This window comes from Centroberyx affinis, unplaced genomic scaffold, assembly GCF_046629955.1.
Source record: "Centroberyx affinis isolate AG114_WGS23_722 - 3 ecotype Tasmania unplaced genomic scaffold, CSIRO-AGI_Caff_v1 ptg003958l_1, whole genome shotgun sequence".
NCBI lineage: Eukaryota > Metazoa > Chordata > Actinopteri > Beryciformes > Berycidae > Centroberyx > Centroberyx affinis.
Window position 1 is genome coordinate 688,242 of NW_027281780.1, and position 15,740 is coordinate 703,981.

At 44.7% G+C, this 15,740-nt stretch overlaps 1 protein-coding gene across 1 annotated transcript in view; it reads left to right on the plus strand.

The window, feature by feature from the left end:
* Positions 1 to 15,740, plus strand: part of arhgap21a (Rho GTPase activating protein 21a) — a gene marked incomplete at its 3' end in the record, with an annotated part of 70,673 nt that overhangs the window by 23,277 nt on the left and 31,656 nt on the right. Inside the window, exon 2 of the mRNA XM_071541836.1 lies at positions 14,774 to 14,962. Coding sequence (XP_071397937.1) covers positions 14,774 to 14,962 — 189 coding nt within the window. The remainder of the gene's footprint in view (positions 1 to 14,773; positions 14,963 to 15,740) is intronic.

Below are 15,740 nucleotides of genomic sequence, written 5' to 3' on the forward strand. Positions count from 1 at the left end.
CGACATTCTTCTCTCCTTGGCTAATACAGGACATTACTGTTTGGTCACACCTGCCCCGCCCAGTATAAATCCCATGTCTGTCTCTCTGTCTGTCTCTGCGTCTGCAGTGGGTCACACGAACTCTCTTGAACCCCAACTCTGAACGGCGGGCCTGGCAGTCGTTAGCGACAGCTATGAACCGTCCAGTCCCGTTCCCAACTCCCTGTGGTCCGAAGCCTCTCCTGGCTCTCAATTCATCTTTATTGCGCTGCTCCGCCTTGAATCCACTGCTCTGTCTCACTCAGCCAAACTACCTCTGGCTCCACCTTTTCTACCGGGAACACTCACCCTTAATGGCAAATTTCTTCTCCATTCCCATCTCTATTCCCAGCTGCTTACCTCGGGTTCTTATCCCCATCTTTGTTCCCACCCTTAGACCCAGTTCTAGTCCTAACCCCAGGCCAAGCTTCCAGGCTCTAGCCCAAACCCCTCTTGTCTTCAAAGCAACTCTTCCCCTTGGTGAGGAGCGCCAGCTGACAGCAGACAGCAGCACAGACATGACGTAAAAAAACCTCCCTGATTACAGCTGAGCTGATCCACAGTATTACTTGGGCCATAAATCAGACCTGTATCCTCTCCTGGAAGCTGCCAGCTCAGCTCAGGAGGAACGCCTTTCCCTGCAGCAACCAGAAAACACCGTTCACGATGACAGACATGTCAATAAAACCCTTTTAGAACTGAAAATGAACTGCATGATCCTATCTCTGGAATCTTGTTTGCTTTTCTCATGCCATGCCGTTGGATTTGTTCTTGGTAAAATACAGCTGTAAGAAGTGTTGCAGCTGATTTGCTGTGTGGTGACACATCGGGCTTAGCTGCAAAACTGGGATCTGAACCATGTAACAACTATGGAGTACAGGGCTTTGTGAGTCCTTACAATCAAACGCCACCACAGTCCTTTTGAGTAGAAGCAGAGTGATGTCACCCAGTGAGTTCTTAAGTGATGAAGCCACCGCGGCTTTAATCAGAGGTCTGATGAAGTGCAGTAAAGGGCGCCTGGAAAAGGCGAGTTCAAGGGACACACCCATTGGCAGGAGAGTGAAGGATGAAGAGGAAGAGGAGAGAGGAGGAGGAGGGGAGGGCAGATCCATGTGCTTCAACTCAGGCCTTTACACAGGGGGAAAGCACCATGGTAGTTTCCAAGGACCATCATTCCTCTCAGACAGTACAGGCATCCACAATGACTCAGAGCGCACATTACCATTATTACTTTTTCTTTCACTCTTCCTCTTGCTTTTTCTTTCTCCGTCTGTTTCTCTCATTCTGTCTTCCCCCTCTCTCTCTCTCTCTCCTCGTTCTTCCTCTCACTCCCTTTCGCTGGATCATAATAGCAGTGTAATTTACAGCTCTTGGTCAGCCCGGGGCTGTGTGTATGTGTGTGTGTTGTTTAAAGGGTGTGTCCCAGAGCCCTCATCAGTGTTGGCTCCAGCGCAGGCTGCCTCTCTTCATAACCAATACCAGATCTGTCCCATTCCAAATCTGTTACAGTCCAGTGAATACATTTCCAATAACGCAACGGCATTATTATTGCCGATTAAAATGTCTTTCAGAATCTGTGTATGAATGTTTGCCTTTATTAATTTATTGACTTATAAATCTACCAGAATACTTCATATGCAGAATACCCATAGAAGCTACCCAAGGCCTCCTTTGCAGTATCCCGTGTGTTGTTAAGGCGTGCCTACTAGAAAAAAGGCATGAAGAAATCACATCAGAGATCAAACGCCTGGCAAGTGATGAGACAGCCTTGCATGCAGATCCCTCTTTCTCCTGCAGAGCTATGTGTAAACCTTCTATCATGTGAGATGACTTTCAACGGTAACGGTAATTTCAATCAAGAGAATAGCAGCTGCTGCTACCAAAACCCATGTTACAGCCGTCGCACGTGAGAGGGAGGTAAACCAGGCAGAGCCAGACATGGGAAAGGGGCTTCATATCGAGATGAATATTTCATATTCCATCACGTTGAATAGTATTTTTAGAGTTGAGGAGAATCTCTCCAGCCGCTCATGAATTTTAAATGGTGGTTGTGAATATTTCACCAGCCTACCAAAATAGCCGGGCCGAACACAGGAGATAACATGTTCGGTATGCAGTGTGTGTTTGCGTGCTTGTGTGTGTGTGCATGTGTGACTGTGTGTTCAGGTATTCAACCAATCAATGTCAACAGTTTCAAGACAAGCATTAGCCTATGTTCTGAATGATCAAAATATGTTCTGATGCAGGATTAAACCTTGTGGATTAAATCTAAAGTGTATAATGGCATTCTCACATGTAAAACAGTCACGCAAAATCACTTTAATCTCATCCCAGCATTTATCTGGTTTTAAAATGGTTTAATCAGAGTAGATGACCTACTCACTATTAGCCTCACTTGTTGCCATACTATGATTGCATGCATGTGACGGTCAATGCATGCCAGCCCTTCATTAAGCCAGCCAGAATTACTTTTCATCATACAGCTCTGTTTGCATATATTCAATCACATTAACTCCTGCTCCACCAGTTTAGCTAGGGGGACAACCTAGACTATCCTATCTCATCTTAATGAATGAGGAGTGATTAGGCTGAGCACCAGAAGGCTATGCGTATCTGTCTGGTTCTCCATGTGTGTTGTCACCCATTACGCCGTAATTATACATCCGTCAGGCATGCGTCTGGAATGAGTGGACCCTCCACCCCTGGCCTCCCTCTGAGTCTACACCGGCCCAACCTCAAAACCCCAGCCAAGGGATTCCAAGATCGACTTACACTGCTGCTATATAGGCTCTTTATGAAGCACACGTTGGCTAACGGCAGCGTCACAGAGAGTTTCTTAAAGGGGCCTTTCAGAGCGCTGGAAAACCTGAGTGAGTTAGTTTACATTCAGGGTGGAAAGGCCAGTCCATAGGTCCTATTCTCGCACCTTAGTAGCCTAGACTCTTGAATCAGATGTTTGTCTACGTGTGTCTGCGTCTGATTGATGATATCTATGCAGAGTTTCCAGACATGGGCGGTTTTTGGTGTGGGGGGATTCTGGATGCACAGTGGTATCCTATGTATCCTGCAGTACCTCCATGTTTTTACCCTCTGAAGATTGTACAAGAAACTCTTACAGACTGTCTAACTGCATCTTCATCAGCGCTTTCTGCTGATCTTTAACATTCAAGAGCTGCGGTGCTCTTTCTTTTCTCACTTCTCCTTCACCATGTGGTTTCTCCCTGATGGAAACTGTCTGAGAGCGGAGAAGGATGCAATAATTAAACATCGGCAGAGAGAGGTTTTTTTTGGTTTTTTTTAATTTTTTTTTTAGAAGTGTTTGAGTTGGGGTGGGGTGGGGCGGGGCTGTCATCAGAAACATATTTGCTCCTTTTTTCGCTGTCTGAGAGCAGCTGCCGAGGAGTGAATGAGCTGGCTACTGAATGCTTGATTGGCAGAGGCATTTGTCTGGAGGTGTCTGGGGACCTCCGGAGACAATTGCCCAGATCAAGCAGGGCTCCTTCACTGGGCAGCTCGCTAATACGCCTTGCTCACGCGAACCCCCCCCCCCCCCCCCCCCCCCGGGCTCAAGGCTTTTGTCTTCCCCGGTAGTTTTAGGGTGAGTGTCCACCCCACGCAGCCTCTCCTCACTGCAAGCTTCTGCTCGGTCTTGAAGGAAATCCCCCTTTTTTCACTCTCCATGCCTTGGCAGACTGTAGAAGTTTGGTGCTGTATTTGTCCTCTGAGCCACACAGATGGTCTCCATAGCAAAGTGTGAATTTTGGTTGTTTTTGCCAGTGGAATAGAAATGATGCACTTGCTCGTAAATGTGTCGTGGGGGTGAGTCACAGTGAGGTAAACTGGTAGTTTTTGGAGATGTTGCGTCATTACTTATTTTTGAGTTGGATACTTCCTGAAATTAGAAGAAACCATAGCTAGCGCCAACTTCCTCCTCACAACGAAAGCATGCATAAGAACTTGCAAGTCATTGTAGTTTTAGTCTTGTAGACTTGCTGTGAGATTTGTTGCATCATGACCTATTCCTGAGTCAGAATTAAAAGAAACCGTAGCTTCCTCCTTGGAATGAAAACGTACATGACTACATATAGATATAGTCATTGTAAAAGTCCTACTTTTTACTGCATGTTTGCTGAACTAATGTTGAACTTTTGCTCTATCCCCAAGAAGGACAGTATGAAAAGTCAAGTTTTACTCTCTTTTCAGCCGTTAGAACTTAGAAGGAATGCTCTAGTCATTGGTGGTTTAAAGACATTAGGGTTTTGTTTTAGATTATACAAAATTGGTTCTACTGTGTAATTTTCAAGAAAGATTTATCTGCATATAGAAGTAGGACAAAAGCAGGATAGGGGACTTCTGCAGTGGCTACCACTGTACTCATTACACCACTGTACTCATTATACTTTTAATGTCATATAGCTTACTTACAGTGCATTGAAGTAAAACACCAACCCTGTGTATTGCTTCAACTGTTTCACTTGAATGCATCCTTGTCAGGATGTTTTTTTTATATAACTTACCACCAAAGTATTATTTTGTCTTATTTAGCCAACAGAAGGGGAAACCCAGCTTGCCATGCAGCCTGTTTCAGGTTTTTCGGCTTTATTTTACACTTCTGCTTTCCCTTGTTTAAGCAGATAATTAACAATTTTCCTAACTGCAAATAGCTCTGAGCAGGTTTCTTTCTTTCTCTTGCTCACTCTCTTTCTCTCACTCAACCTCTCTGCCTTTCTTACCACCCCTGCAGGAAAGAAAGTCTGGCTTTGTATCTGTATACCCACAATCCCCCCCACCTCCCTTCCACTCCCCAGTGTTCAGCATTGGCAGATGATGGGCAGTAAAATTCTATTATAGCCCCTCATATACAGTACCTGACTCCACCATTGCCTCCTAAGCTCAAACAGACTGAGGCACTTATCTGGGCCTGAAACAAAACCAATCTGCTCCAATATCGGCCTGCTCTGCGCCGGACAGCCTGCTGCCTCCCCAGGGCAGCCGACTGTGGGGCCTGTACCCCTTTGTGCCCCCTGAGGGCAGTATGAAGAGGGGCTTTAAGGGTGCGCAGCGGTGTGGGTGCGTAGCAGGGGCAGGCTGTTCCCTGGCCCTCATTAGCCAGTCCTTTGTTACAGTAAGCCATACCTCGCGGAGCCCAGATGCAGCATGTCCAGATTAGATCTTACACCCGCCAGGAGTCTTGAAAAGCCGCCCCCGAATCGAGCCTAATCCTCCCGCAAGACTTTCTCTTTTCTTCTCGCTCTCTCTACCACACACACACACACACACACTCACACGCACGCACATTCACAGCCACAAATACATAAACTTAGCCAGACACACACGCACACACACACGCAAATTTGAAGCATCAAAATTAGGCTACTTCTTGTTGTTCTTAGAGTACTGTTGCTGTCTTATGTTTTTTAATCCCCATCCAGCGATCCTGTCAACCCTGCTGGCTTCGGAGCCTGGGCCTTGTTTCCATTGTTACACAAATCAGAGCTGCAGATAATCAGCTAATAAATCCTAGACTCCAAGATTTGAGTGGATTAAAATGAAACAGCATCACAAAACAACCTGTTTTCCATTGTTTTGTATTCACCAGAAATGCAAACATCTGAAATTAGTTTCATTGGGAACACAACTTTGGCTGTTATCTTTAGGATTTTGAAAAGTGTCAGCTAACTGCCTTAAATGTAAATGATTGAACAGCAATTATAAGCAACTTTCCTCAAACCCCTTTTTGCTTCTTTCTTTCCTTTTCAAATCCTTCTTTCTGCGCTGGTGTTTTAGCACAGCACTGATGTAATTTCAGTTTACAAACTCATAAGGGGTCTTAAAAAACCCAGAGCAGCTCCTAAAAGCCTGTCGATTTCTCCATCCCTGTCTTTATTTCACCACAGCCTCAGTTTGGATGTTGCCTTTGGCCCTGCATGTGATGTTGCGTGAAGCCACAAGGCCATTTGTAGAGTTATCAGCAGGGGGACTCCCAAGTCCAGCTTGTAGTATGTTGCGCCCGGCCATGAGTGTTGCGGCACAGAGAGAGACGACAACAAGGGGAGCTACAAAGACGTCTTGAAAGTTGCAAGGCATCCAACACATCACTAAGCCCTCGGTCTGCCAGTCAAACGGTCGGAGGACAGCCTTCCTCACCAGTGGGTTGAATTTCACAGCCGTCTGTGGCCACACTCAAGTTGATTTTGTGGGTTGGCCCACACTGATATTATTCGTTCTTGTTGTTTTTCTTGGATGGACACCGATGCTTACAATTCACACCCTTCTGTAGTCTCATAAACTTCTTCAAAGCATTTTCCTAGCCGGTGTTAATAGCCATGTCCATTTTATAGTGTGTGTGAACATGGTCACCATCCCATAAACCTTTTCTTCCAACTAAAGGGCGGCATGTTGGAACATAAGAGCGTGAGCTAACCAGCAATGATACTGAGACACCGATATTTTTGTAGGCACTCATTTATTATTATTTTTTTCGCCTGTATTAGACAATACAAAGTACAGAGAGACAGGAAAGACTGAGAGAGAGAGAGAAGGGGATGACACACGACAAAGGTCCAGGACGTCGCTTAGACTATACATGGTATAGGCCTACGCCCTAGACCACTGATCCACCAGGACGTCCCTAGGCACTAATTTCTATGTATTTTTTGTGTGCTGTTCAGATAGGCCTTTTTCATGCCTATTGCGTTGAGATGCCAGCTGTCAATGTAAACAGACAAAGCCTGTGCAGTCTGTAATTCACTAATACGGCAAAACATGGCTCCTCTTACTGCACTCTGCAGCTACAGTACCTGAGATGACCCGAATTATATCCTTAATGCTGCATCCATTCTGCACAGACTAAAACATGACCTAGTTTCCCCACTAGTAAAACAAACAGAGCACAGCTAAGTCCAGAACACACACACATAAATCCTGCCTTTCTCTGTGCTCTGTATTTGCACATCGATCCATAGCAAGCAAGTCCCTCTGTAGCTTGAATGTGCGTTAAGTCTGGAGGATAACCGCCGACCTCAGCGCTAGTTCACATCAAAGCGCTTCAGAGGAAGTGAGACGGATGGCCAGTTTCAGGCCTCACCTCTCCCCCTTAACACTGTCTGCTGTCCTTAGTAAGGCCCAAATATTCACACACACACACACACACACACACTCAAACACATACAAGACACACACTCTCACCCACTCTGTCTCTCACATAAGCGCACACACAGCTACACACAGACGCACACACACATAGACAAACCATGAAGTCACATGAGTGCCCATGGAGAACACCCCGGTCCAATGGCCGACATTGTTGTGGTCTGGTTTGTTGTCATGGCAACGGCATAATATTTCTGGGCAGCATGTCTAGTTTTTGTGTCTGCATGGCACCAAATCCACTTCCTAGCCAACAGGAATGCTATTCAAGTTTCCACACCCTGCCTCGGGATCTTTTTCTTATCATGTGTTTTAGATTTAAAGGAATCCGGAGACATATATGATGTGGTTTGAAGTCCTATAACGGTCTGAAATGTATTAGTGTAGGTAAACAGTGTTGTTTGACTGGAAATTGTACCTTGGATGCCGATCTGGAATGGCTCTGCAAAGATGGAAACAACACATGGACGACTTTTTCCCATCTTCGCTTCTAGACAATACAGCACTCGTATATATAGCCGTTCTTATGAGACTTAACCCTTGTTTTGACTTCCATAACTCAAGTGTCTGAGCCGGCAGGGTTTGGCTATTTCTATTTCTGCCGTCTTTTCCATACGGAATACCACATGCTATATTGAGTTGAGTGAATGTGGTAACAAGATGCTCATAACCAATTGCTGAGCGGGAACATTCCACTGCTGGGTTCCTGATGTTGTTTTCACGGCTGCCTCTGTCTCGGGTGGCAAATATTCCTCAGAATCAAAATAGATTGGTATTTACATTTTCGCCGTTAAGCAGATGCTCTCATCCGGAGCGACGTACAATCCACCGCGACTGTTGATGGACACGCATTGGCTGCTCTGGGAACTGAACCTGTAAATTGTTGGTTATGGGACAGTCTCTCTTGCTACTAAGTCATCCTGCTGCCATAGTGAAAACAATGAAAATATTGAGTGGACTAAATGACAGATCAATTTTCCTTAATGTTATGTAGACTTATTCAACATTTAGTAACAGGCCATGTAATCGCACGTCATGAGTCATGCTGTTGTTGTTGGAGCAGCGAAAATGCTCCAGAGGGCCCTGAGTTGAAAATGTGATTAAATATTAAGTTGATGTATTGGCCCCGCTCCCTACCAGAGAGCTTCACTAAAAGGTATCAGGGCAGAGTCTGTCCCGCTCCCAGCCATCTCACTGGTTTTAAAATAAAGGCAGTTGCCAAGCCTCCGTGCAGCTTGTTTCCCTCGAAACATTAAAGAGGTGTTCCCCTGCGGCATGGCTTGCCTCTTATGTAATACACCAAGGAGAGGGTGAAGGGAGAATGGGTGGTTGCAGAGGGTTACAAAGTTTACATTTAGCTGAGGCTCTAATTCAGAGCAAATTAGAGCCAGGGTGAGCAGGTAGGGTTTCATTGTCTTGCTCAAGGAGACTTTGGCTGTTGGTGGACACCTTGACTGTTTCTGGGATTAAAACCTTTTGGTTGGAGGATAATGCCAGTGTTTTAGTGTTTAGGTTGCCCCTCTCCTTTACATTATTCCTGGTTTGTTTGCACACAGTCAGTGTAGTTGGAAATATTAGCGCTTGTTTCCCTCCCTTCAGATGAAGCCATTTGCTGCCATTCATTCTTGTACAGTATGAAAAACAACGTCCACACACTTAAAATTGACCAAGCTAGATAATCCATCACAGTAAACATGAAGCTTTAATTTGATTTAGTCAGTTTCTGTTTTAGCGTTATTTCATTGTGCTCAAAATGAGTGTTTTCATATTATAACGCCCATTATTTTACACGCTGCTTCCTGTCAATCACCTGACTCCCACAAGAAGAAATGGAAGTCCCCGACACTGAATAATCCCTCAAAACACATCGCCTTACAAACTTTATTGTTACATTTATGTCTTTTAATTGGGGCGCTTTTGTTAGCTGAGACAGTTAATTTCCAGCTAGATTTCACATTATAAAATTTGTATTTTAAACAATTACGTTAAACAAGTAAATCTAATTACATACAGCATGCATTACGTAATTGGGGGAAATGTAAACTAGACATAGACAGTAGTAAAAGTACATAAGTTTAAATGACACCGGTATTTTCCTGGTAGTCTCTCTAACCACGAGGCCACCCAGCCAGGAGTCCTTTGTTGTCGCCAGACAAGCTGTATGCATGTTAGGGTCAGTGGGCTGGTTGTACATTTTCTTGCCTTATAGATTTCACAGAGCCCATATGCCGCCTTATCAGCATTAGTCTCACTTGACTTCTTCCAGGGACTGTGAAAACAATTTAAGTTATTCCTGTCTCCAGCCAGATAGCAGCTCTGTGCTGCCTGCATCCCCCCCTACACTCCAAAGTTATAACATTTTGAATGTCTCTTGTGTGTATGTGTGTGTGTATGTGTGCATGTGCCGGCTTATCTGTCTATTTGTTCTTATGATTTATTTATTAGTGTCGACACGTGCGCATTAGCGTGTGCCTGTGTTGGCGAGCGCACAACAGCTAAAACTTTTAAAAGGTTGACAGCGGAAGAGGTGAGTGAGAGAGAAAGATGGAGGAGACAGGAAGGGAAGAGAGCTCACTTCAGGCCGCCTCACCAGATGTGTGTGTGTGTATGTATGTGTGCGCATACTTCAGAGAGAGTTTTGTGTGGTGAGTGGGTGGGTGCGTCAGTCAGTCGGCCCAGGCTCTCTGCAGTGCACTCAGCCGCTGTGCTCTCCCCTCGGCAGAGTGGAAACATCATGTGTCTGTGGGACGCCCAGAGGAACAGCCCCGTTTCTCCTAGCTGAGAGCAGAACACAGTGAAAAAGACAGCGCGTACGAGAGAGGGAGCAAAACGGAAGCAACCAAAGACACTGGAAGTGGACAATCCAGAAGAAAAGAGGAACCAAAAGACACAGAACTGGAGCATTTTTGAGGGACAGATATCTTCTGGATAGTATTGTTAGTTTTCATCCATTCTGCCATCTGGTCCCACCACCTCAGCCTTGGCTATGCCATGCTGGCCCAGAGGAATGGGCTACCTCCAGGCTGTAAGCCGCTGCCTCTGAAGGATTGCCCAGACTTGCGGGATGTGGATGCGGATGCTGAGGGGTGCTGCTCCCTCTCTCCTTCCCCATCGTCCGGAGGTTGTCCCTGGGCTCGGCTGGCCGGAGTGGACGGCTGCCTGTCGGAGCCCTACTGCCTTTGGTTCCAGCTGTTGGCCAGAGCCTACTGGGGAGAGGTGGAGCTGGGGCTGACCAGCCCCAACCGCAGCGTGTCCTGGGCCAGGCTCCGAGAAGCCTCCAGAAGGAACTGTGTCCGATCTAGGGTAAGGTTAGTTAGGTATGGGACACATGCCCAGAGAGGGACACCGTGTTTTGCGATTTGACATTTGCTATTTGACATTTTGAGGCTAGACAAGCGTACAGTTGGGGCGTTTAGGAATACCCTGACTGGCTGAAATATGCGTTGAGGCGCTATCAGTGGCTGGCAGAGGCATATAGGTTTACATAGGAAGCATTTGAGAGGGGTGGAGAGGTTAGGGGCGGCTACACTTTGTTGTGCTGTCTCAGGAATTTTGTGTGCGTCATCCTGCTCTCCAGCGGCAGGGTAGTCCTGTTTCACTGACCGATATCTTTTGTAATGCGAGTGTGTCTGTGTGTGTGTTGGGGTTTTAGGTTTCATTTATTGTTGGTCCCCATGGTGGATTCTGAAAGACGCTTTGCTGTATATTTTCAGAGGACAATAGTGTTTTTTCCAGTTGTGCATGTGTGGCTGCCCATGCGGTTTAGCCTCAAATTCTCAGTGTTTTCGTCTTCTAAAATATCAGCCACAGCGATTTATGTATTTTTACTTTTTCTATATGCGGCGTGCACTGTACCTTATTGGAATGAAGTCAGCCATTGTTGAGTTATGGACCTAAGTGGGGGATTGGAGACATATTTTCCTATGATGAATTGAATGAGGGTGAGTAATTTTAAAGAGCAGTGGCCTGTGGTCAGAGGGAGGGAGATGAGGAGAATGAGGAGTGACTCACAGACTAAAAAACCTGTGGAGAAAAGCAGAGTCCACAGGTAATGGCATTCAAATCCACTCAAAGTCCTGGTCTCACATACATAAACAAACACAAATGTGCATGCAAATGCACTGTCCTGTGGGCTACAGCGCCATATGGCAGCACACAGATCAAACCCTCAATATGCACATAATGGATACTGTTTTGATGAATAGATGGCATGCATAAGTGGGCAATGCCAGTATATATTATTGAGATGACTGTGTGGGTTTGTTTGGAGTTGAATTATCTTTTGAACATGAGTTTCACTTTTTCTACTGGAACTGGTGGTAGTGGAAACCTATAGTGTGTTACTGCAGTGCTACACAGCCATAGTTTACCTCCACACTGCGCAATGCTGCTGCTTCTCTTGCTCTATAATTATTATAGAGTATAACTTGTTATATACAGAGATGGAAAATGTGTGTGTGTGTGTTTGTGCGCGTATGTGTGTGTGTACATGTGTGCACACGCACCAAACAGGGCATTTGTGCCTAATGGCTTAGCTATTGCGTAACTCAACATGAAATTTTAAGCATGGAATCAAAACAAACAACTGAGGACCAAGCGGGATTGTGTCAGCCTCTCCTCTCCTCTCCTCTCCTCTCTCCTCTTTTCTCTCCTCATTTTCTTTCCCAGCTACATTGTGGACTGTGGAGAATTTCCAGGCCCACACCACGGGGTATTTGGTGGTGATTTCACCAGTCGTCCCGTTAAGCCCACACCCAGCCCACTCTCCGGAGGCCTCTACATCTGCTGCTCCCAGACAGGAGAAGGAGAGGTGTGGATAGAGAAGCTTGGAGAGTTTGCGAGGGCAAGGAGACCCAGAGAAAAGAGAGAAGGGCGGTGGAGAGAATCAATGGCTTTGTTTTGGACCCGTCCCTAAGATGTATTTTGGTGGGAAAAAGGCCTGTAGAGAGAGCTGGGTTGAGGCTGAGGCTCTTGGCAGGCCGTCCTGGCCCAGAGTCACTGTGGTGGTGTTAGCGACGACCGCTAACGCACGCCCTGCGGTGCCGCGGTTCGACTCCACCGTTATTTTGATGATGGATGTGACATAAGTCTCACTGCTCAGACAGCCCAGAGCAGCAGGAGACATCAGAATGGCTTTCTCATTGACACCGCTATTATAGTGTTGTTGTGATTAAGAGTCACAGAAGAGTTTTCTGATGTGTGTTTAGGGTAACGTTACAGGAAAAGTCTGACCAGGAAAATAAATTCTGACCAAAATGGATTTAAAATGCAGTTTGAGTGATGCAACCATATAAAAAAGTGAAATCATGCCTTTTCACTGTATTTACCACCACTGAAAACTTCAATCACTGTCGTGCCTAAAATGCATATAACTATTAGATTAAGAATTGTATTGAGAAAAATTTTGTCCCAATCTTGTATGTTTGGACTCTTGCATCACCTGACATTTTTGGACTTGGAACACCAAAAATGAATTACTCTTCAAGAAAATGAATGAAGTTTGTATGAAGCATTCATTGCAGAATAATTGAATATATTAGGCTACATCATGTGTTTCTTTAATATTTTTGGGGAAAATAATGGATTTGGACAGAAAAAAAAAAGCATGTTGTGTCATTGGCCCATATCACAGTGCAAGCTCTTTGTTGGTTTGCTCTATGATTTCTCTGTCTACAGTACCTCTGCATGTGTGTGTGTTTTTCTTAGGTCTCGTAACATCATCTTCAGGAAAAGAGGGTCATGGACGTAGACTGAAGTGACTCACTGTATTTTCTGCTTAGTTACAGTTGCCATTTGAGACCAAAGCGGTGTAAAGCCCTTTTCCTCATAAACAGTTTTTATAATAGAACATTTACTGTATGATGGCTATGGCTGATGTGCAGCATGTGTTGTGTTATGTAGGCATTTAAACTTAGGGTGACATGTTATGCAAGCAGAGAGCGGTCAGTATTTTGGGGTTGTTTTTATCCCGTGTTAGTCATAGTAGGTACAAAGGAATGTAGAAGATAAGTCTGTCATCATGCAGACACGCCAAATAGCCCTCCTCAGCCCCAAATGTGCTATAACTAAAGCCATATGTATCGTTGTGGAACTTTGGGCGGTACGATTACAGCGAAAATGATAATCCCGGCTATTTTGGCAGATATTTCTCTGTTATTAATCACGATTAGTAGTCTCTGTAATGTCAGGAACAAAGTTATTTGACTGTATTTTTTGGCATCTTTTATCAACATCTTGACTATTTTCAACTAACCACACCAGGCGTTCTATGATTAACTGTGGAAACTATATCAAATCGCAATGCATGTGATGTCTAATCAACAGCTTCTAGTGAATGTGATGCATTTCTCACTGATCAGACAGCTCAGAGCAGCAGGGGAGACCAGGGCGGTTTTCTCATTTACGCTCCTATGTAGAATTGTTGTCCTTAAGAGTCAGGGAATACTATGAACTCTGTGACACATTCGGACTAACTTTAAAGGGCTGCCTCTTTGTTTACTCTACTCTCAGTGTGTGTGTGTGTGTTTTGGGGGTGGTATTACAAAATATTACAGAGTTATAACTACTTATGCAATCAGTACCACTTGAAGCTACCTTACCTGTAAATCCACTCCTACTCCACTGTGATAGTACTCACATATCAGTGTGACAACAGCTATCTGTCATGTGTTCGTGTTGACAGAGCCGAACACCTGGCTTGTGCAATTTTTTTTTCGACTTGATTTGTAGGATTGTAGGTCAGGGATTACACTCCACACCAGAACATCTTGTTGAAGAAGCTGTTTTGAACATTACTGCTCCTGAGGAAGAAAATTGCAGCCTCTTGCAAGTTACATTTGTCAATACTGTAGTGTCAATGTTTTATCAATTATTTACGCAGCATTACTTAACACACAAGCACCTTACAACCTAGCAACCTGCAGTGAACTTCTACTTCTACTTCCTCCTCTGATTACCCGAGCACCAGGCATAGAGCCGCACAAACCTTGACCGCAAAATGACACCTTGTTATGCGGCAGAAACAACCTGCCCTACTGTGATAACTGTGAAGAATCAACAACAGGGGGATTTCTTGTGTTTTAAATGGAATTGGGAAGGAAGGTCCATGCTTACCCATGGGCTGTTTCATCCGCGGAAACAGACTTTTCTTTGTTATAGCAAAGCCACTTTGCTTTACACAATTACCAGGGGTGAAGTGAGTGGAGTGACTGTAATTTGATGTGACTCTGGGTTTATTCTTACCAGTCACCACATGTATGGTGATGGTTATACTGTTAATATGTCATTCTCTCTTTAGCCACCCTTGGTTTCTTTAGAATGGAGCAATGCATCATCTATGGCGCAATATGCTGCCAGTTTTTTTTTATTTTTATTGAATAACAGTATGGTTGCCATGTTTTCATTCCAAACATCTCACACAAAATGCCATCGTGATCACTAAAGACAGCCTTTTTTAAAATGCTCCCCTCCCTTCTCATCTTTCTCTCCAATTATTTTCAGAATGTATGTACTCATGATGCTGTACAGTGTTTTTGGAAAAAGAATATAGGTTCTATATGTTCCAAAGATCAACGCTGACCTCCCTGTATGTCTGTCCTCCCTCCAGGCCAAGCAGAAGGATGGGCGCGATCAGAGCGAGGCGTCGGCCACGGCTTCTCCCGGTGGGGAGGAGGAGCCCTTCTCCTGGCCGGGGCCCAAGACGCTCCACCTGCGCCGAACCTCCCAGGGCTTCGGCTTCACGCTGCGGCACTTCATCGTCTACCCGCCTGAGTCTGCCGTCCACTCCTCTCTTAAGGTGAGAGCACATTGTCTCTGCAACACATATCATGTAATAAAGTACTGAGTAATTTGGTTTGAGCAAGTGAACAATTCTGCATGTGGGGTAAGATAATATATTCACTTGTTTCCAAAGCAAATAATCTTGAATCAAGTGATATAAGCTTGATGCTAGTAGGGTGGTCTGCCTTCTTTCAAGACATTGTCACAAAATGTTTAAACAAAGTGAAACTGTATTGGAAACAGATGAAATTATCTCAGACCATTGGCATATTTTTTCAGTTTTAAGACTTTGATACTCAGTTCAAGACTGATATTTATTACAGTATAGTTGAGCCATCTCTCTTTACTCCTGCAACAGTAATATATGCACACACGCAAACAAAATCAATGCTAAATATACAGTATATATGTAGACTGATATATAGTCAACTATCTCTCAATAACAAAAGATGTCACATCCGTTTTTGTTTCAAACAAATTTCAGTTACAGTATGCGCTTTTCAGTTTCGACTGAATCAAGAAATCTCCCCAAATACCAGTCAAGTCAGCTATTTCAGTTTCTTCCCGTTGTTGTGTCTTCTTGTCCTCCAAGCTAACGCTGATTCAGCCAAACTGCCATGGGCGCCTAAATTATGACCAATGTGTCACGTGAATCATGTAAGGTTTACTTATTGTCATGGCAATGCTGGTCCAGATTGGAATTGAAAACATGTGACTCCATGCAGCTTTTTGCTGTTCACACTGGTTTGAAAACATCAGATCTGTGTCACGCGAGGGGAAAAAAACAGAAATTG